This window comes from Passer montanus, unplaced genomic scaffold, assembly GCF_014805655.1.
Source record: "Passer montanus isolate IOZ18808 unplaced genomic scaffold, ASM1480565v1 scaffold41, whole genome shotgun sequence".
NCBI classification, from domain to species: domain Eukaryota; kingdom Metazoa; phylum Chordata; class Aves; order Passeriformes; family Passeridae; genus Passer; species Passer montanus.
This window is the reverse complement of record NW_024368930.1, coordinates 3,077,670-3,100,090: the sequence shown is the minus strand read 5'-3', so window position 1 is coordinate 3,100,090 and position 22,421 is coordinate 3,077,670. Positions and strand designations below refer to the sequence as shown.

The following is a 22,421-nucleotide window of genomic DNA, read 5'->3' as shown; positions in this document are numbered from 1 at the left end:
CGCGCCGCCATCTTGGGCGGCCGCCGGAGTCCCCGCCCGTGCCCCCCGCTCGCTGTTGTCCCCTCGGGTGCTGAGGGGCCACTCGACCCCCGGCAGCCGCTGCTCCTTCACCCGGTGGCGTTTCGGGGCTGACCCGGCGACAGGAAGCACCCGCGGCTCCTCCCTGTGCCCTCCCGCTCCTCCTCCTCGCCCATGTCCATTCCAAGATGGCCGGTAAGTGGGGCCGGCGGGCGGGCGGCTCAGCCGGGGCTGCCGCCGTCCCTCCGAAACCAACCCCCTGGTATCTCTCTTCTGTTTCTTGTTTGTAGGGATCCCTTTGTATTTTGTGGATTTGCAGGATGACTTAGATGATTGTGAGTAACTGTTTTTTATTTTTCCGCTCCCTGTTCAGGCCCGCGCTCCCACCCCGGGGTCCTCCTGTCGCCCTCTTTCCCTCTCGGCATTTTCACCCCGGTGAGGGCGAGGGGAGGATTTTGAGGCAGCTCTGGCAGGTGAAGGGTCCCGGGGCGTTGGGACCATCCCCGCTGGTTCCAGCGGCCGCTGGGCTCGGTGTAAACAGCAGCTCCAGCAGCGCCCGAGCCTGGGAAAGGCTCACGGGGGGACGCGGGGATCAGCCCCGCTCCCGTTGTCAGTGGGAATTAGGATGCCTAGCCCAGGGATTGCTCAGCTGCGGTGAGACTTTGCAGAGCTGTAGAGGCTGTGAGGACGCGCTGCCCGCTGCTCCTGCATCCCGGGGATGTGCTGCGAGCGCACCTCGGGATGAAGGGAAGAACACGCTCCGTGTGTGCTCTGTTTGGATCGCACAAACCGGTGGGTGTGCGTTGAGCACCCCGGTCCCAGAGCAGGGAACGGCTCCATCACACGCCCGTGTAGTCCCGGGCTGTGTTCCAGAAGAGCTGCACACCTGTCAGACGTGAAGCAGCCTGGTAAGCGCTGTGACTTCAGGAGATAAAGCTTTGACTAACAGTGATATGAACTTCTGTTGCCTTAGAAAGCAGCTCTCTCTGTGGGGTGGCTTCCTTGATGCTGTTGTATGCTTTGTTGACTTTCCTATTAAAAAAGAAACATGTTCTATTCGTTTCTTTTGAGAAACTTTGTTTCTTACAAGACTTTTATTGTTTTATACTGCTTGGAAGTGTGAAACAGGTGGACCTATCCCACCCACCTTCCCAGCTGAGCGTGAAAGGGGGTCTTCAGGGGATAGGAGAAAGATACTAGGGGAAATGTTGGAATACAACTGGGATCTAAAGTCTTTCGTTTGGAAGATGTGCAGGGACGTTGCCTCTGTGGGAGGAGCTGGTTCTGTGGAATTCTGTTGGTTGTTGCTCTCAGTCTGAGGTTTCTGCTTTTCCCTAGTAGGTAGCAGTGTGTAAAGTGTGAGGAGCAGAAATAAATGCAAACTTCAAAGTCGTTTTCTTAAGGGTTTTGGCCTTGGACCTTCGCTGGAAGCGTTTGTTGTCCATTAGTGTTCACTCCTTGGCTGTTCTGTTTAGACTGTAGCAGATTTGTCTGCTAAGTTGATTAAGAAGCTTGACGCTTGTAAGGCAAAACACGAGTGATTAAAAATGTCTAGATAAAGATAGTTTTGCCATAAATAATAACTCATAAAAGAAGTTATCCATTCCAGGATGAACATGTAAATAAATGTACCTTTTACAGCTTTATGGAAATATAATTTAATTATTTAAAGATATTCTTTGATTATGTTAATTAATTTGACAATACCTTTAGAATTATAGGATCAAAAGCTCTCTGTTGTAGCAGAGTTCAGGTGTCCCATGACTAAGATATTGTTGTCCAGAAACTAGGCTAGCAAAGAGGTCAGGATATGTTTTAGGAAAACCTCAGTGAAATAAATCACTGGAACTGCATTCTTGCTTAAGTAAATTGGTGAAATAGTGTCATGCACACTGCAGATCAATTGTGTTGAAACAGGAAGTCTAGGGACTTGTTCTGAATGTGGGAAAAAGCTGTAGTAGAATCTAGCTAAATTCAAGTGCAACTTAAAATTGTTTTCCATAAGATAATGGGTCATCTGGAAGAAAGAATTAGCTTATTTATGCCCTTTGTGTAATTAATAAGAAAGTATTTAAATAATTTGGTTTTCCTTCTACAAACACCAGGAGGGAAAATTACCTTCTTGAGCTGATTAAACTGTTGTGCTGGGTGCTGATATTTACTGGTTTGTGCTGTGAAATCTGAATGGTGACCCTGGGTGATGACATTGAATTGCCCCACCAGGTCCTGTGACCCTGAGTTTCTCACACCTCTGAGCAGCTTTTAAGCACAGTGAACTCAAGTTCAGCTGTGAATACTGTCACATTTATTTCTGTTCATAGCTCACTTGTTTGATCTAGTTAGAGGGAAAAATACTGAATAATAGATGTACCCATGAAGGAGCATTAGATAAGAAATACTAGTTCAGTATTTGGAATTTGCTTTATAGTACTTGATGTGAGTATCCATGGTGTCCTGTTTTATGGAAAAGAAAACTGAAATTCCTGAGAGAAGGCAAAATGGATTATTCCTGCTATGATTATTCCTTACTTATGTGTAGTGAGAGTGTGTGGAAAAAATTCCAGGTATTTAACTCTCAGTTCTGAGCATAAGTAGTGGTGCTCTGTTTTCTCTCTGCTCTTGGAAGCACTGGTCTGGGCTTAAGTACTTTAAATGAATAATGGAGCTGCTCCATGCAGTAAAATTAAACATGTTCATCATGTTTACAAAATTAGTCCCAGGTGTGGTATTGTAGTCAAAGTTAGAACTGGGATTTATTTCATTGTCATTTGAATTGGTAGGAATTCTGAACTATTTGAAGTGAACTAATAGCTTTAATTGTTAAAGAGTTTCTAATTAGGGACAGGTGGGAACTAGGTAAAGCTAATGGCAAGTATATTGATTCTAATCAGTCATTCTTTGTGTAACAGGTGACTAACCTCAGAAATCAGCTGCTGAGTGTCTTGTCTGTGGAATTTCAAATATATATATATACTATAATTGCACAGACTTAAGGATGGCAACCCCAGAAGGGAAATCTGCAATGCTACAGACACTGTGTAACTTCCCCTGAGCTGTCAGGGACACAGCAAGTTTCTTCTGAAGCAGCAAATCTGGATGTTCCCTCTTCAGATGCTTTGACTGGGGGGAAGTCCTGGAGCAGATTTATCCCAGACAGACCTGGGCTCTGTAAATTGTTTACACTTGTGCAGAAAAATGTTTTAAACCCAACAGACCCTTCTGTAAGGAGCAGGCATGAGAAATAATAATGACCAGTGGAGGGGAAAGAAGGGTGTCAGTGCAATATGTCATCATTCTAAAAAGCTGGGAATAATTAGCATCTGTTTCCTGTTGTGTGGCTGTGGGTTCACTTGTAGTATCTGTGTGCACATTTGAAATGTCAATGTTTAATCCAATCCCACAGTTCTGTTTGTTTGAAATCTGTTGAATTTGTTGAGCACGTTGTCTGCGAGAAAAGCAGAATCTGGAACTTCTGTAGTATTTTAGCTCACCTGGGTTCCTTGGAGACCTTAAACCAATCTGCTCTTTTTCCCCTGAAGAGCCAGATATAGCATTTTTCCCCAAGTATGTTCAGATGACTTCCTCTTTTACTGAGCTGTATTTCTGAGGGTGTTTTGACTTTTGCTGAATAAATGGAAAGTGGAGTTTTACATAGGAAATGTTGGCGAAAACCTGAGGCTTGGAACAGAGGGTTTTTAACATATAAAGTGATTTATAATGGGTATTAATGGAGTTTAGACCAAAGAAGCAGCTTCTTGTCTTCAGTGGTTGTCAGTGTCAGCACATGTGCTGGTTTGTGAGATACTTCATGTATGTGAGAAGCTGTGTTGGCAGAATTTGCATTTATTTAAGTGTGATCCCACTTGTTCTGTTTGTGTGACAGAAATGTGCCTGTCTCTAGGAGTGCTCGGGACAGTTGTAAACCCAGAGCAGCAGTATTGACTACTCCAGTGCAACTCCTTCTGTGGAGTTCCTGTATCCAGTGCTTCAATAAGAGCACTTATGTGAAAGATTTCTATTGCAAGCACATTATTTCACTTGGTTGTAGGGTGAAGGATTAAAATAAGTTTGCAACAAAGTTCTCCCATTCCCTTTCCTTTTCACAGTCATACCTCCTGCCTGTGGTCTATGATGGTGACTCTTAGACTTGGTAAGGCAAATTGTAACAGTTGATGTGGTAATGTTTGGGTAAAAATCTGAGGCTGCAAATACAAAAAAGATTCAGAGAAGAGTGGGCTCACACAGAAAAAAGTCCGTAGTTGTTAAGTGCAGCAGGGAGCTCCCAGCTGTTCACAAGTACTGTGAAATTGAAGTTTTTTCCCAAAGTCTGTTTGATTTAGGTATGTGGGGCCCAGTAACTACTGTGACAAAAACGTACCTCAGAAACTTTGAAACAGACATAAGAATTTGCTGGTTTAAAGCAATGCAGTTTGAAATTTACTATGATTGTTAAAATTCCAGTTTCTTCTAATGGGACTTACTTTTCTTCTGAATGTGTCGGTCACTTTGTGGTGTGCAATTGTCAGCCGAGCCCTCTTAACTCAATGCATGTGCATCCCCCATTGAAAGGGCAAAGTCAAGTGTGTTTAAAGCCAAGGACTTTGACAGTTTTGTTAAATTTTAAAGCTTGAATTTACAAGTCTGTATGCAAGATACAATTTAAGATGATTTTGTAAGCTGTTTCCAGTGATGTGCAATTGCTTTTCTTTTAAAGAAATAGCTACTGATTTCTTGCATTTTACAATGTAACATCTCTTGGTGACTCTTGGATTTTATTTTTTTTTTGGGTTACTTTTCATGTCCTTCAAGTTGGCTTTGAAGATTATGGCCCAGACTGTGATAGCATGAGGATAACAGCATTCTTGGATATTCCTGGACAGGATAACTTAACTCCACTGGCTCGTCTAGAGAAATATGCCTTCAGTGATAATGTATTTAACAGGTAAGGGCACTCAGGCACACTTGGTGGTACCTGAGTCTGAGTGCACTGTGCATGTTAAGATGCTGTTGTGTCTTTCATTATTCTCCCAAATACGTGCCTGATGTTATTTCTATTTGAATAACTTGTAAAACACTTCCATGGAAAGAGATTTTCAGTCTTGGTTGTCAAATAAGATCTCTCTATTCCATCTTTATTTTGTTGGTATGTGGAATGTTCAGAGAACAGCTTGATCTGTTTTCTGGTGCAATTTACATTTGAGAAGTTCCCTTTGCATCCCATCTCTGTATCACTGGCTGGATATTAAGGCATTTGTTGTGTTCACTCCACAGGCAAATCATTGCCAGGGGTCTTCTGGATGTCTTTCGAGATTTCAGTAACAATGAAGAAGACTTTCTGACTGTAATGGAAATAGTGGTCAGGCTCTCTGAAGATGCAGGTTTGAAAGTTTGCTTTGTTAGTTTTTTAATTTGTGTAAGCTATTTTACTTAAATTGCAACATAGGAAATGCTGACTTCCGATTTTGAGAAGGCAGTGAATGAGCTAAGGAAGTTGAATCATCCAGCAGGAAGATCTGTCAATGAAAACAGATTCATTTTTATCTCGTTTTTGAAATATTTTGTATGGTAAATGTTAAAGGCCTATTCTTAGTATAGGTCCTGAAGCAACATTTTCAAAGAAATTTGTTAAATTTGCTTTGTTATATCTGGTGTAAGTGGCACAGAGCAGTTGTGTGTTTTAATAGTTGTTGTGCATACATTCATGGTGACTGGATTTTCCAGCTTGTGATCTCATTTTATAGGATTGATTTGGGAACTGATCCCAAGTCTCTGAACTGTGATGATGTATGTGAGGCTATTCTGTTTCATTCAGCTTTCCTTTAAGAACAGGCAATCTCAGTGATGTTATTTCTATGTTTTGGTTATATTAATATTCCTCTGTTGTGAAAACAAAGAAAAAAGCCACTTTTTTTTCTTAAGGTACCTGATCTTCATTTCATGTTTACTAATGTAATCTGACTTTTATTTCCAGAGCCAACTGTTCGCACAGAGCTGATGGAACAGATTCCTCCTATTGCCATCTTTCTACAAGAAAGTCGACCAAAATTCCCAACAGCATTTTTTGAATACCTTATGCCCATAGTAGTGAGGTACCTCACAGATGTTAACAATCAGGTAGGAAAAACAGACAACAGGAGTTGAATCCTTGGAAAATTCTGTGTGGTTCAGTGAATTTAAGGCATGAGCAAGAGATAAGATGAAATTCCATGTTGGTTGATATCTGACTTCAATGTAGTGCTCTGTGTTTATTGGTTTCAGCACATTCCTCTAGGGAGGCCTGATTTTTAATTTTTTTTAGTGTGTTTTTGTTTTTTCTTTTTATACTTCCCCTAGCAGATAATGGGAGACTTCAGGATCTGCCTGACAGCACATGGACAGATCTGTTACAGGAGTCATGACTTGAAAACCCTGTCTTCTACTTCATCTCATTTTCAGAATGTGATGAAATGTCATCTAATGATTCTATTAAACTTTAGTATTTGTTACTAATTCCTTTTGATAATAAAACTAAGACTTTTTATCTGGATTTGGTTTTTTTAGCTTGTACCTGTGTGTCCATTCAAAGGATAGAGGGTTTTGTGGTTCTTGTATCTGTAAATGTTGTTTTTCTGGTGACAGACTGGTTTTGTGTGTTTGTTTATAGGTCAGAAAGGCAGGCCAGGAAGCATTGCTGATACTGCTGGAACAAGACCTTGTGGCTCAGAGTGACATTGAAAATAAGGTGTGTCCAATTCTGCTGGACCTCTCTGCTCCTGACAGTGATGATGAGTACAAGGTGGAAGCTGTCAATGTAAGTTGATAACATTAATTTATAGTGGTGATTAAGATGAGGCCCAGGAATAGTGCTGACATTAAATAAAGTAAGCCATCAAACTTTTTGTGTTTATGCAGGAAGATATTTGGATTTTTACTTTAACAAAACAAGTCTTTAAATTTTTACTCTGAATTTTTGAAAATATCAGATTTGAAGAGACCATCTTTATGCTTCAGGATGCTAAATGATGTCAAAATAGTAGCTGAATAGCTTTAAAATACAATTGGTCCTTGGCAGCCTTTTTAAAAATCCTTGCTAGGATTGTTACATTCCCCAGAGTGTTCTTTACATTTGCTTTACCAGGTTTCACAGTAATGTTGTAGAAATGTGACCTGATCTCTGTTCTGAAGTGTTTTGAAGAAAACATTGCCTGGTGACTTTCAAGAAATCAGTTGACTCCACAGAAAAGTGCTGGTGTGTAATTACATTTCAGCATGGATATCTGACACTTGACCTGTAAAATATTTTACCAGCTAGATTTTCCTCTTCCTTGTTTGGGAGTTGGGAATTGCTTAGGCAGTTTTCCAGGATGACATCTGAGCACCAGATGCCTTTTAGGAGTTTGAAAATTTGTAGGAAAGTCCTTGAATGGTCTCTTCCTTAATTGTTATTTAGCATTGTATTACAAAGGCAAGCATTTGTTCCTGGAAAGGAATAAAGCTTATTTTTTGTGAAGGTAGAAAGCTTCAATATTTTTTGAAAAATAAAACCAGAAAGATGAGGACTGTAATCTGATGATGTTTGTGTAAGCATTGAAACCCTGGTGCATCAGAGCCCCTTGCTTTCTCCTCTTGCAAATACAAGAATTACAGCAACTTCTCCCAGAAAGTGGGAGCTGGAAGGAAACAGCCAACCCAAAGCACGTGATTTTCACAGCAGAAACATGGTTTGTGTTGGTAGAGGAAACTGATGGTTCCTCAGAGACAGCTGAATTAATGAGCACATTGCTAACTTCCTTTAATTATACACTGTTAACTCCTAAAATTCCTGGGCATCATTCCTGTAAAGTGTGCATTGGCTCCCCTAAATAACTCGTTTTTCTTGCACTCCCTTTTTTTGTCTCCTGCTGTATGGCAAACTTGTATTTTACTGTGGTATCTGAGCCTACAGAGCTGGGACTGAGCATGATTTTAAGTATCTGAGCTGTTAAAGACCAATGTTGTACTTGCATGCTGAACCTTGGGATATTTCTAGTGTGCTTAAAGAGAGGAGTTTCTGTAAGATCCTTAGTGCAATGGAACTTTTGTCTTCTCCATACAAAATGCCAGTGTTTGCCACATTGCAAACACATTGAAAAAAAACTATTAGTAAAAGTCTAACCAGATAAAAAAGACAAGGAATGAAATGCAGAAATATTATGTTCTGGCATAGAATGATTTAAATAAAGTAAAGCTGTGTTTGTGCTTTAAATAAAACAGGTGTATGGAAATACAAATAATGTGTAGCAGTTTCATCTGTTTGATTGTAATCACTGTCTTGCTCTCTGAGGTAATTTTTAGGAGGAATATTCAGCTATGCTTAAAAGCTTTATAATTTGCTTCTCCTTACACATATTCCTTTTCTGATTTTCAGATAATCTGTAAAATGGCTTCTATGTTGAGCAGAACAACAGTTGAGCACATGCTGCTTCCTCGTTTCTGTGAACTGTGCAGTGATGGGAAATTGTTTCAAGTCCGAAAGGTTGGTGTGTGTCCAACCCTAAACCACCTGAAAATGAGTTTGTACTGCTGTAATTTAGTCATAACTCTAGCTGATGGGCTTTCAAAGCATCTGGAAGAGAAGTTTTGATTTATTGACATGGTTCTAGTTTCTGTGGTTCAGTAAAGAAACAGACAATAGACTTTGGCCAGTAGGTTGGGTTCAGTAGTTAAACTGGTCTTGTACATTTAATTGTTTTGCACAATGGTTTTTTTTTTTGTAAGCTGCTGTGCTTGGTTATAGGATGGCAGCAAGTTTTATAATTTCTAGCATCTTATTTCAAAATTCAAAAGTAATAGACATTTGAGACATCCTTTCTTTAAAAAAAACTCTGTTATTATTGACAGGAGAAATCCCCTAAAGTGTAAGACTTACTTTAACTCATGTTTCAGTACAAAAGGAAACTTGTAGCATAAGAAGTATTAAAATACTTGTGTAGACTTAAGGGTCACACCAAGCTTCAGCTTGGTCTGCAATATAAGCTGCTCTTGCTGGAATTTGAGCTGCACACAGAGAGTGACTAAAACATGTATGAACACAGCTCTATCTTAAATGATTTCAGATTTTGCCAACATCTTTTTCCAGCCTGAGGGGATGTCCCTTTTGCCTTAATTAGAGCTTCTGTAATGGCCTGTAAATGGCACGAACTTGAGACCTTGATTAAACTTGGCTTCAGCAAAGCACTTAAGCCACCTTGAGCCAGGGCAGTGCTGTCAGTACACCTAAGTCCTGACCCTGGTATCATGTTCTGGCCTGCTTTGGGTTTGACAGCTGCTGCTCAAAGTGATTTAAACTTTCATGTGGGCTTATTGTCCCTGCTGGTGGTTACTGGAGCAGATGATGCTCCTTGTGCAGAAACCTTTATTACTATTGATCCCAGAGGCATGTGGTGTGTGGACACTTGCTCCAGTGACTCTTTGTTTGGATGAGTTAATATTACATGATCCTGATTTCAGGATTACAGGCCTGAAATTGGAAGAGTCAAAACATGTGCACTTGTTTGATGGGATAAATAATGCATGGTAGAGTTGATAATCAAACTAATGCCCTTGAAAGAGACACAGTGTTATTAATGACTTTTTATTTCTTAGATTTGTGCAGCTAATTTTGGTGACATTTGTAATGCTGTTGGGCAAGAAGCCACTGAAAGACTGCTGGTATGTAAAAACCAAATCAATTTGCAAGACCTGTATTTCTCAGTTCAGAAAGTTTAATAATGAGTTCATTTATTGTCTTCTCTATAAATTAATCAGCGTGCATGCATTTTTTAATTGACTTGGCTAAGACCTTTCTTGCAATTACACAGCAAAACTAGGAACTAAGAGAAATGCAAAGTTCTTGCTTTGCAAAACATGTTTAACAATGTAATTGACAGCAGATATATATATATACACACACATATATATTTATGTATGCACACACATTGTAGAATTACCACTTTTATTTTTCCCTGAACTAGATGATCATCAATTCAATTATGATTTCAGGGAAAATAGGTCATTAATAATTCTTTCTGTTCTTTCTTTCTGCAAATAGTTGTACACACATTGCTAATGGAGTAAGTGAGAGACAGATGGGTTTTTTCCAATTCTTTTAATTAATGTATGCATTTAACCTGTCCCTATTTCTTCTGTTCTTTACTTATTGTCTGCAGTTTTCAAACAAATACTTTGATATCGCTGCAGCCTTTGTTTAGTCTTGAATTAGTTTTGGATTGGCTTGTTTTTGGCAGATTCCCAAGTTCTTTGAGCTGTGTTCTGACAGTGTGTGGGGAATGAGGAAGGCTTGTGCTGAATGCTTTATGGCAGTGTCTTACACCACGTCCCCAGAAGTTCGCAGGAGCAAACTGTCCCCCCTGTTCATCAGCCTGATCAGTGACACCTGCAGATGGGTGAGTACCTCCCTCTGGAATGGATGCCTCCTCCCAGGCAGATCCTAAACAAATCATGGGCAAGTTCTGTAGTGCTTTGAAGTGCATTTTCTGAGACCAGAGGTTCATGTGCCAAAAACTAATCTCTAATGAGATTGTTTCTTACATTTCCTCTCTCTCAACAGTTTATAAGTCTAAATACTCTTCTGAGAAAAGGTTGCTTGTGTTAAATAGATGAGTTGAAGTAAACAGATGTCCTTCAAATTTATAGCTTCCAAAAGATTTCTGTACAGTGATTGTAGATATATGCTTAGGTGTATCACCCTTTGCTTAGGTGTCACTTATTTGGTAATTGGTTATTTTTGGTATTAAATGAAGCTGTTCTATTAAGAACCAATTGGTTCTTACTGAAAATTGCACCAAATTAAGACTTTTCCACTCTGTGAGAGGTGCATGAATCCTGACTGTTGCTCTCACACCACCACAGGTTCGTCAGGCTGCTTTTCAGTCTCTCGGTCCATTTATTTCTACCTTTGCAAACCCTTCAAGTGCTGGTCTTTATATTCGAGAAGATGGGACCCTGAGTATCCGACCACCAGCACAAGATGTGAATTCCAATTCCTGTCAGCCAAGCAACAGTGTCACTGTGGTGTCTTCCAGTGCAAATGCTGCATTACCCAGGTAAATCCTGGGAAAGGTGTGATGTAGTGGAAGGGGTTAAAAAAGGGGTTTTGTTGCTTGTCAAGACTAAAAATTTTCAAGTTGAGAATGCAGTTCTAGAAAAGGTCTGAAAAGTGAGATCACACATTTGAGTAACCACATTATTGAAAAACTCACTTTGGCTTCACAGGAGGGCAAGGGAAAGCTGCTGAACTAAAGCATAGTGGTAACAAATTCTGTCTTTCTTTAGAGAAAAGCTTCTCTTGTTGCTGCTGTCTTTTATAAAGTATTTCACTGAAAACCTCTTGTTGCAGAGTACTTGAAGTTTGCTTTCAATAATTTTATTTCTAGCTCAGAACAACCAATGGAAATCAAACCAGAATCACCCACTGAGGAGACTTCAGCAGAAGTTCATACAAAGCTCTCTGAGGACCTAAATAAAAATTCATGGGAAGAAGGTTCAGATTGTTGTGCCAACCCTGCAGAAGATGTGTCTGCCTTGTGTCAGGGTGACAAAACTGCAGAAGGCAAGAAGGAGAGCAGTTTTCCGGGGCTGAGCTCGGTGCTGCCGTCTGCCGAGGACGTGTTTAACACATTCCTGTACTGGCGCCCTCCTCTGCCCGACATAAGTCAGGACCTGGAGCTGCTGCAGTTCAAGGCTGAGAAGCACAACGATGCCTGCTCTGTGCCATGTAATAACTGTGTTGCTAGCAGTGAAATAAAAAAGGTTCTACAAAGCTTACAGGAGCACATAGATGATCCAGATGTTCAAGGTGAGACTTTGTGACAGTAAAATTGTCTTTTCTCTGAGCAGATTTTCTGGCCTTTACAAAACACTTGACTGCATTTTAATTAGCTTGATCTTCATAGGGTGATGAACCTATCTTGAGTAATAAATTAATGTAGAAGGTTATACAACAGCTTTTTCCTAAGACTGGAGCAGCTGGGGAAATGTTTCTGGCTTCTGTTTGATTGAAAAATAAATTGATCTAACTACAGAAGGGAAACCAGCTTGTTAAGGACAGTTTTAACAGGTTTTGAGTATTGTAGGTACTGTGGGTTTAGTGACAGTAAACTAAACTGTTTTAGTTTACAAAAACTAGTGTTACAAGCTGAATTCATCTAATACTGGCTGACTGAGAATGGCCCTAATTTCAAGTTCTTTGTCCTTACCCACCTGAGACAGGCCCTTTGTCAAAAGCATTGGAAGGATATTGGCCTGACAGTGGGATCTGTGCTTCATGGACCAAATCCTTGCCATCCATTTCTTGTTTCACCAAATCTCTTGAGTGCTCTGCAGTAAAATGCCTTTTCTTTCCAAGAGCAAATGTTTGCTAATACAGCATTTGTGTGCAGCTCCTGCTGGGCTACCTTTTATCTTTTCAGATGAGTTAATCACAAGTGCCTATTGGCACAAGGCTATTATTAATGTCTTTAAATGCAGAAATGAGACTAAATAACCATCTTCTACTTTATACAGCTCAGGTCCAAGTGTTGTCTGCTGCTCTCAGAGCTGCCCAGTTTGATTCTGTTGGTGACTGTGAGGCCAAAAAAATGGAAGTAAGTGGTGACAATCTTCAGAACAAAATGATTTTGGATGAAACAGCAGTTTCAGATGCTGCCTGCCACCAGGTGCAGGGGGACACTCTTTCATCCCCTGCCTCCCAGGGTGACATCAGTGACCAGTCAAGCACCAGTGTGCTGAAAAGCACAGTAAGTACATGCTGTGCTCCATGTCTGAGCTGTGTAGGGTTATGTAGTCCCTGGCATAACTGACCCACTTCTGATCCTTTGAACATTACTAGACCAAGGCTATCATATTCTACTTACTCTAATTAACAAAAGAAAGCCATTAAGGGTTATAATTTCTGTTTGCACACAAATAATCCAGGAGGTAAAGTTTTGCAGTAGTCTTGTACAGTTTTTTTTTTCTGATAAAATTCTGTTGATATAATTTAAGTTAATTTCAAGAATAAAAACTATTTAGAAGTAACCATCCAAAATGTATATGAATGTTGGGTTTGTGATGTTAGATTCCTTTCTTTAGAAGTAAATCTTAACTACTGCTGCCCTTGCTGCTCCTAAAGTCTGTTTGCCTCCGTGTGCAACTGTTGTCTTTTTGTACTTGCATAAACACACTGAACAAGGCTCTGCCTGTGCAGGGCTGTTCTGAATCTAAGCTCTGTTCTGCACTGTGATGCTTTGAAATAGCCCAAAAAGCACCAAGTCTCCTTCATTTCACTACCTGGTACCTTCTTTTGTAGGACTCAGAGGAACAACACAGAGGAACCAGTGTCTTTTTGAGGAAAGAGCAAGAAAATAATCCACCATTTGAAGATGACAAGTCAAAATTACAGGTGATTAAAATGGCATCTAATGGATTTAGTGGAGCACTGTGAACAGTTCATCTTCCCCTTAGTGCAGTGATACCTTCTGCAGTGGATCAGTTGCAGAATGTGAAGGAATGCTCCAGAATTCAAGGAGAACCCTTGATGAGAAAATTTTAGATGAGAAAATTAGGAACATTCTGTTGCCTTTTTGGTGCCTTAGAGGCAACCTGTGCACCCAAGGTAGGCACTGGCTGTCCTGCTCTGTCACTGATTTACTGTTTGGCGTCAGCAAAGAAGGAATTTCCGGCTTAGTTGGTGCAAGGTGTTGATAAAGCTGTAATGACTGCTCCTTGCTGACTGCTCTGTCCTAATGAGAGGATAAATAACCACTGGAGTCATGTACCCTTGGTGAGGGTAACACACACAAGGGGTGTCTTGTCTCTTGTGTTTAGGTGCTGGCTGATTGGTAGAACTGCAGCACAGCAGCTGTATTTTCCTTCTGCTCTTAAATGGAAGTGTTTCTGTCTGTAGGACATCATCCCTCAGCCTTTACTGGACCAGTACCTGTCCATGACTGACCCTGCTCGGGCCCAGACTGTTGACACTGAGATTGCCAAGCACTGTGCCTACAGCTTGCCTGGGGTGGCCCTGACACTGGGCAGGCAGAACTGGCACTGCCTCAAGGACACCTATGAGACACTGGCTTCAGATGTACAGGTAAGAAAAGAAAGCTTTGTTACAAAAAATCAGAATTTTGAGGAGGAGGTGTTTTCTTCAGTCTGTACTGTAGTTAGAAGATCACATAATTTCATATAACGGAATAAGCTTGCACTAAAAATATAAAATCCCAGATTTAAATCAGACTTCATAAATATGATTAGCACTTCCTACTAGCCCTCTTTGTCCTGCTCTCTGAATCCTCACACGGGGTAGTTCAAAAGCTGTTCAGTGTAGCCATGGTGCCTGATGTGGTTCCCTTGCTGGCCCGTTGCAGTGGAAGGTGCGGCGCACTCTGGCTTTCTCCATCCACGAGCTGGCTGTGATCCTGGGGGATCAGTTAACAGCTGCTGATCTGGTGCCAATTTTCAATGGCTTCTTGAAAGACCTGGATGAAGTGCGTATCGGTGTCCTCAAACATCTCTATGACTTTCTGAAGGTAGGAAAATGTAATACATTTCTCAACGTGAATTTTTTCCTCTTAAATGAAAAGAGTTTTTGAATGAGCTGTGCATGTCTCAGTATCTAATCAATGTTTAGTTTTTAGCAATGCTACCATTTTGTGTGCATGCCTCTATTCCTTCTTTTAATGTGCCTCATTTCTCTTTTCTCTCATATCCCAACAAAATACCAAGCTGAAAACCCTTTGTAAATGTGGTTGTAAATGCTGCTGGCTGTTGTAAACTGGGAAAATCGGCCCAGTAGCAATTTGTGTTTGGGGCTGGGAGAGAAGAGGGCAGATCTTGGTGGGCTGCTGTGGAACACACACAGATCCTCAGCTTTTGGTTACTCGCTGTCATGCCCTGAGATGGTGCTTTGGGTGTTGCTAAAGGGATGACTTCTTGCACTTTGGATGTCACTTGTGTGTGTCCAGGCACTCAGCTGACTGTGCACAGTTTTTAGGAAGCACCTTGTGATTGGTCACTTGCTTTCAAGTAGGAAAATGCACATAGGTGTGAATAGTGACACACCAGAGAACTGCAAGTGTGAAGTTTTATCAGTTTTATACCAGTAATGTTTTTCCTTTAGCTACTTCATGCAGACAAAAGGCGAGAGTATCTTTACCAGCTGCAAGAATTTGTGGTGACTGATAACAGCAGGAACTGGAGGTTTCGTTACGAGCTGGCAGAGTATGTAATTTTGTTAACTTCTGATTTTTAACCTGTATTACTAACTTGGAAATAAGTAATTATATTCAGAAGTTAGCACATCTTGATTAGAAGCTAGAAGTTTACAACCTTTCTTTAGGAAGGAAAAAGCCACTGGCTGTTAGGGTTATCTGGGGGAGTTGAGGGTGTTTGGGGTTTTGGGGTTTTTTTTTGTTTTTTTTTTTTTTCACAAATTGTGTTGTAATGTGTGACTAAAACTTAAATGCCTGTGACTTGATGGAGACCTGGGTTTGCTTGCAGCTGATGAAACATGACAATCTGATAGGTAGTATTTAGTGAGAGTTTATTAGTTCAAGACTCCCTTGCAAAAATTAGTGAAACACATGTAAAAAGGAATTTTTTAACATGTAGGAAAGAAAAAACAGTTCTTAAAAAATAAGTTGTGGGTTTTTTTATTATTTCTATAAGACTGGGTATATAACAGAAGTAGATAAACATCCCACAGTTCTTTTTCTACAAGCCCTGTTGATATTTGCAGCACCATTGTAGCCACAGTTTGCAGATAAAGTCTGACCTTTGTGTTTATTTTGTTGCTGTGTTAGGATTGTTGAGCACTTGCTCTCCCTTTCCAGCTTGGCACAACAAACTCACAGTGGTACAGAAGTTACACAGCAGCTCCCTGAGCTCTGGTGGGGAGCTGCCACTGCCCCAGCTCTGTGTGGGTGCTGGAGTGAGTTCTGTGTCGTTCTGTGATAGGAATTATTTTCTGAAATGTAGATTTCTACACTGAGGTAAATATTCAGTGTTTGCTTTGCAAGAGTGTACAGGGGATTGGTTTGAAGCTGAAGAAGGCTCCTCATGCATCTGTTTGTAGCTTTTGGTTATTCTTTTGGATAATGTTGATACCCTGGTACATGTAGTTTGGATCACAGTGTTTCTGGGCCTCCCTGATGGATTAAAGCCTGTACCTGTAACAAGTGAAGAGAAGAACAAACTGCTCAAGGGCTCTGTAGGAACCCTGCTGCTTTGGTGCTCCTTCCCCACCTGTGAGAGCTCTGTGGAATGGCAGCAGGCTGCTGCTGCACTTGGTACACTAATGGTTTCCTTTGTGTTCCAGGCAGCTGATCCTGATCCTGGAGCTCTACAATCCCAATGATGTCTATGACTACTTAAGGCACATTGCACTAACTCTGTGCTCCGATAAAGTTTCAGAAGTTCGGTGGATCTCCTTCAAACTGGTAGGGGATTTAGTTCACCTCCTGGCAGGAGAGCAGCAAAGTGGTCCTGGAGAGGGTTCCTGAAATCACTCTTTTTTCAGACAGTAGGGATGTTTTGATAAACACAGGAATGAATATGGAAAAAAGTGAAGTGGAAAGTTTATAAAATATTTTGAGTTGTCAGACTGCCACAGATACTGAAATTTTTCTCTGTGGTTGTACGTGAATGAGAAATCCTTTGAAGTGAATGAAGGCCAGTATATGTGATTTGGAAAACCTTCCTTCATTCTGGGGAAAAAAAACCCCAACCCACAATAAAACAGACAACAACCAACTGCTGATCTTTTAATTTGTTATGAAGTCTACAAGCAGAGCTGACTACATTGAATACAGTGTCCCTTGCAGAATTCAAATGACATTATGCCTTTTTCAGTCCAAGGGCTGAAGCTGAACTTCAATTTCTTCTTTTTGTTCCCCTCCTTTTCCCATTCCTTTGGCTCACAGGTTGTAGCAATACTACAGAAGTTCTATGCAAACAGTGCCAATGCCCTGGGATTAAATTTCATCAATGAGCTCGTCGTGCGGTTTCGCCACTGCTCCAAGTGGGTTGGGAGACAAGCCTTTGCCTTCATTTGTCAGGTTGGAATGTTCTCTCTCTGTTTCTATGTGTACATTAAATTTGGGGGTTTGCAGCAATGTGTGCAAAACTGAAATTTGACTCACAATTTTTTTTTGTTATTTTTGGTTTGGTCGGAGTCAGTGTGGTCTCAGTGCTGGCATCTGGCTGTCCCACCCCGAGCTGGATCCCTGTCTGGGTCTGTGCTTCCAGCTGCCACAGCTGGTCCTTGGGCTGTCTGGTATCCCAGGGGCAAAGCCAAGAGTTAAGTCCCAAACAGAGATGAATGGCCAAGGATTAAACAAATGTTAGGCTAAAGGATCACAAGAGCTCTTCACACCACCAACGGGTGCTGGATGCCAGGAGCTATTTCCCTCTTTATTGCCACCACTCACCCCTCCAAACCAAAAATGCTTACTCGGGTAGGAATGAGGAACAAGGGTTGAACATTGAAAGGGAAATGGGTGATGACAGGCAAGAGAGCAGCATTTCTTAAAACATTCTTGAAAGAGCAAATGAGTTTTTTTCTGGCCCATCTTTGGCTGAAATTCAAAATGGTGAGACACAGAGTGGGGTGTTCTTGTTCAGAGCTTTTTTAACAGGCCAAATTAAGGGCAAGGTGAAAAGAAATGAAAGGAATGGCAAATAGTGTATTTTTAACCTAAACCTTGCTTTTTCTGTTGTGTTTGTCTCATAGGCTGTAGTAGAAGAGGAGTGCATGCCTGTGGACCAGTTTGTTGAACACTTACTCCCCAGCCTTCTCAGCCTGGCATCAGATCCTGTGCCAAACGTCAGGGTCCTGCTGGCCAAGGCTCTCAGGCAGACATTGCTGGAGAAAGGTACAGTCCTTCCTTTCCTTGGACACATCAACACCTCGGGCTCTCCTCTGCCAGCACAGCTCTTGTAGCTCACTCGGTGCAAGGCTGTAAACAGTCACGCGCCGTAATTTAGGATTTAAATTCAGCTTGGAGAGCACTCGGTGGCTGTGCAGGCTCGGGCTGCTCGTCCCGGCGGTGCTGCAGGTGCCGAGCGGCCCCGCACGGGGGCACTGCGGCCCCGCGATCCGCGCCCGGGGCTGCGCCTCCATCCCGCCCTCCTCCTCCCCAGAATACCCGTCTGGCTTCCTCTGGGGATCCCAGGCCTCAGCTGTGTGCTGCCCTCTGAGTGTTCAGAGGAAGAAGAACAGAAATCTCCCGTCTTTTTTTCCAGAATAAAGTATGGAGAAGGGTTAGGAATGTGTTGTGCAGCAGCAGCTTCCTGTTGCTCATTGATAAATTTTTTTGCTGAGCCCTAAACAGAAATGTATCTTTAAGTATTTAAGTACCTCTGTTTAGGGCTCAGCAAAAAAATTTATCTTTAAGTATTTAAGTACTGAATAAGATGAATCAGAAGCAGCATATTTCTCTTTCTCTGTCAGTTTCCTTAGTTTCCTGTAGTTTCTGTAAGGAATCTATAAGCTCTGGATAAGCTGCCCCAGATGGTTTTGGCATTCTCTATTTCTGCACTACTTATGCTCTAGGGTTTATTCCTTTGTATTTGATTAAAATGGTCTTTTTTTTCTCCCCTAATTCCAGCTTATTTTAAAAGTGTTGGCAATCCTCATCTAGAAGCTGCAGAAGAGACCATTCTAGCCCTGCAGTCTGACAGAGATCAAGATGTGTCTTTCTTTGCCACCATAAAACTGAAACAGGATAACATGGACAATATCACCATTGAAAAACAAAACTAAGGAGTTGTGCAGTGAAGGCTGAACAGCAGGATGGTTTTTCACCTTGTTTCTGTTAGTGTGAGTAATGAGGACAGATAAGGTGGGTTTTGTTACCTATTTGAGCAGGAAAAGGGTTTTGAGAAATGTTAGTCTTCATTTCATGACCTTGTTTCTTCTACAGCGATGTTTGATGTTTGATTCCTGTGAGTAATTCCTTCCTTTTGGTTTTCCCTTTATAAATGGAGGTGATAACTCTGACCCCACCTGCACTTCACTATTGTCTGTAAAGTCTTACACCACACTCTGTGTTTAAGCATAATTGGAATTTACATTTCATTTTTTTAACAAAATATTTCCGTTAGTACAAGTTTGCTGTAAGCTTAAAAAGATTGCTAAATCTTAAAACCTGATTATAGCAAACTTTCCTGAAACTGTTCTTTCCTCACTTTTATTATAATCTTTGTAATGTTTCACCTATTGCATTTATTTGAAAAAAAACTGTATATATGTGAATAGTTTTGAATTGTAACAAAAAATTATGAAGAACTTAATTCTGTATCAGTGGGAATAGCTGAAAAATAATTTCATTTTTTAAAGTAGTTTACACTGCTATAATTAAGCATTGGTTGGTCATTTTTATGTGTGATATTTTTCAAAGCACAGAGAGCTCAAAATTCTTTATATATTATGAGGTTTCTATTAATTTGTTCCTTCTGAGCAATACCCTTCCAGTGTTAACAGATCATAATAGCACCATTTCACATTTCTGACTGCCCTTCCAGGTGTTCAGAGGTCAGGTTTTGTTGCTGCTGCCTCTCCCAGGAGCAGGCAGACTGCAGAGTTCCTGAGCGGAAAATTCCTGGTTCTGCCCCAGCAAAGGTCACTCGAGTTGAGATTCAGTTCTGCAGCAGCAGCTGGAGCTGTACAAGGGTATTACAGAGAGATACAGCCTTGAGTCTGTTTGTTCTACATGCACACCTCATTTAACAAACACCTTTTAACCTGCCCAGTGGTCAAACCCCAAACAGCTTCTCCTAAGAAACAAAGGAGCTCTAAATTCTGCAAAACCCCAGCACAGAAATGTTCTGGGGAAAGGTGGTGCCACAGTTTGCTCTGCAGCCTCTGTGGGTTGTAGGGCAAGGTCTGGGGCAAACACCAAGTCAGACACGTAAGGTGAAGTGGGATGTCTCCTGTCTGTTGGAACAGGGGCTTGGAAGAAAGAGCAGAATTGTCTTAGCCAAATGGAGTAGCCTCAGAAAAATTATAAAGCTTACACTTCTGCTGGACCCTGTCTTCTTTTGGATCCCAAATCTGCAATAATGTGGGTCCTGGAAAAAAGTCTTTACTGTGGATTGAAACTTTGTCCTGCTCAAAAACTAATGCTTAAATACTAAAGAAATGGTTTCATGTGATAACAGTTACTTTCTTTCTGAGAGCAGAGTCCTTTCTCCTCAGCAGACCTGTGTAAATACTCACCCTTATTTCATGTTCATAGTAAGTAATTCACGTGGGGGAAGGTTTTCACAGAAATACCTGTTCTGGTTTTGTTGGAATGTGGCAATACAGTGAGTAGGTTCCTCAGCTGGGTTCTGTGTTTTGGGAGGGCTCACTTTTGTATGAGTTAACCAGTCATGTATTATAATATGTACAGTATTTGTAGCAAATTGTTTTCTTGTAAGATCACAAAATGCTCTTTGGAAGTTGCAGGCAGAAATTACACCACTGCTATTGCAGCAAACAGTGTAAACTTTGCAATATTCTGCATTTAATTTTTTACAGTTTTTTTTATAATTTAAAACAAATGCTTCTTCAGTACAGAATTTTTATGATTGCAATTTCTTAACAAAAAGACTCCTCAAGTTAATTTTTTTCTAGTTCTAATATCTTTTTCTAATGCTGGCATTATACTGATATTTTCTAACAGTTCAGATTTTCTAAGGCCTTTCTGACAAGGTTTCACTTCTGTTTTTTATTATCAGTTCATTAAATTTCTCAGCACTGAACAGATTTTTTTAAGTGTGTGTATATGTAAGTATGTTTGAAATATACTGTATATAAATTAAATACCTTGAAGGTTAACCCAACCCAGGTTGCTGTTTGTCAGATCACCTTCAATAGTTACCTTGACTTGCAATAATCCACTGGAAAACACAAGCTTCCATAGGGTTCAGCATGTTTGGGTAGTGTTCAGTAGGAGTTTTTAACTAGGATGTGTCTAAAGGGTAAGCCACCAGCTATAAAAGTTCACTAAAAGGCTGAACAAAGTTGTTTGTTTTTTAACAATATTTTGGTACCTCTCTGGCTCCCAAATTCAGGTTGGTTTTGAACAAGGAGATTCAGCCAAGTGTTTAAAACCTCCTGTTACACTCCACAGCTGCATGTCCTAGTGGGGGCCAGCATGGTTCTGGGGAGGGTTTTTTGTAGACAATGTGCAGGTCTGTTACCCAGATTTACCCTCAAGTTTGTCCTTTTGGTTTCGTTTTAAACTAGAAATGATTTCAGCATGACTAAAAGGCTGCACTTTACGTCTTGTCCTAGACAAATGTATGCAATGAGTGTGTTCACATGCAGTTCTCTGGGTTGTTTAAATTATGCAAAAATATGTATTTAAAAAGCCAGGTGGAGCAAAGTTAGGTAGTCCATCCACTTTCACAGCAGCAGCAGGGATATCACTTCTCAGCATTTCTAGCTAAGGAACATGACAGTAACAGTAGTTGGTGCAATATTGCTGGGGTGCTGTAGGGAATGGTCCAGCACTTGTGATCCAAAGCATGTTGGTCATGTTGCTTAGGTTGAGCCTCACTGGTGGCCCTGGTGGGATGAGCACGTGGCAGCTGTGTCACTACACTGTGGTGTTTAGAGCCCAGTTCAGTGGGGACACTCTGGAAGTGTCATTCATTTGTCAGAATAAAGAATCTATGTAACTTTGTATTTATCTCAATAAATCCTGTGACTGTTTTATAAACCAACTTGTGGTAACTGATTTTTGTTGTGGGTGAGATGTGAGTGCATTTCTTGGTTAATGAAACCTGTCCCAGAGGTAAGCACTGTTTGCTGTCAGACCAGGGCTGAATGGGAGTTCTTTGTGCTGTGTAGTAAAAGAATCTTTAAAATGTGCCATCAGTTGCTGGAACTTCCCCTGCTTGTGGGGATGTGGAACTTACAGGGAAGCTCTTTTCAGGAGCATCTGAGCAGAGTTCTGTGTTCTTGGCAGCTTCACACCATGGCTGGTCTTGTCCTGCCTGTGAACTCCAGTCTGCTGCACCTCTCCCTGTGGAAGCTGAGAGTTGGAACTTGGGAGCAGAGACCTGTTCTTGCTTTGGCATTGCACAAACAACTTTTCAGCTCAGGGAATTTTTAAGGAGAAAGAAAGAGAAGCTGTTGTTACACCTGTTCCATATTTATCAATAGACACCAGAGGCTCAGAACACTGTAGCAATTGTTACATTCCCTTCTTAAAGGGAACCAAATGAACAGAAATTGTTAAATGCCAGAGTACAATACAGCTTATAAAGCCCAACAGCCATCAGGAAACTGGTGCTGATTGGGCTCTTACATGTTTTCCTCTTGCTTAGGAAAGAGAATTGTAGTCAGCTTGCAATCTCCCTGACATTGTTCCTGATGGAAGCACACAAAAAGTACCAATGAAACAGAAGGGCTGCAA

General features: G+C 41.0%; 1 protein-coding gene across 4 annotated transcripts; it reads left to right on the top strand.

Annotated features, from left to right (window-relative positions):
- The first annotated feature begins 81 nt into the window (after positions 1–81).
- LOC120507189 (serine/threonine-protein phosphatase 4 regulatory subunit 1-like) lies at positions 82–21,726 on the top strand. 4 transcript variants are annotated; one of them, XM_039719541.1, is made up of 20 exons: positions 82–213; positions 309–353; positions 4,828–4,960; positions 5,290–5,396; positions 5,990–6,132; positions 6,662–6,808; positions 8,405–8,512; positions 9,622–9,687; positions 10,263–10,421; positions 10,888–11,081; positions 11,412–11,833; positions 12,541–12,620; positions 13,325–13,417; positions 13,922–14,107; positions 14,385–14,546; positions 15,137–15,237; positions 16,334–16,454; positions 16,938–17,072; positions 17,747–17,888; positions 18,624–21,726. In XM_039719541.1, the coding sequence occupies exons 1-20, from the start codon at positions 207–209 to the stop codon at positions 18,776–18,778; spliced, it is 2,706 nt and encodes a 901-aa protein (XP_039575475.1). In that variant the 5' UTR covers positions 82–206; the 3' UTR covers positions 18,779–21,726. The 4 variants fall into 4 exon arrangements, with proteins under 4 accessions (XP_039575475.1, XP_039575471.1, XP_039575473.1 ...); XM_039719537.1 differs by having other exon boundaries at positions 12,541–12,773; XM_039719539.1 differs by lacking the exon at positions 309–353 and having other exon boundaries at positions 109–213; positions 12,541–12,773.
- The last annotated feature ends 695 nt before the right edge of the window (positions 21,727–22,421 follow it).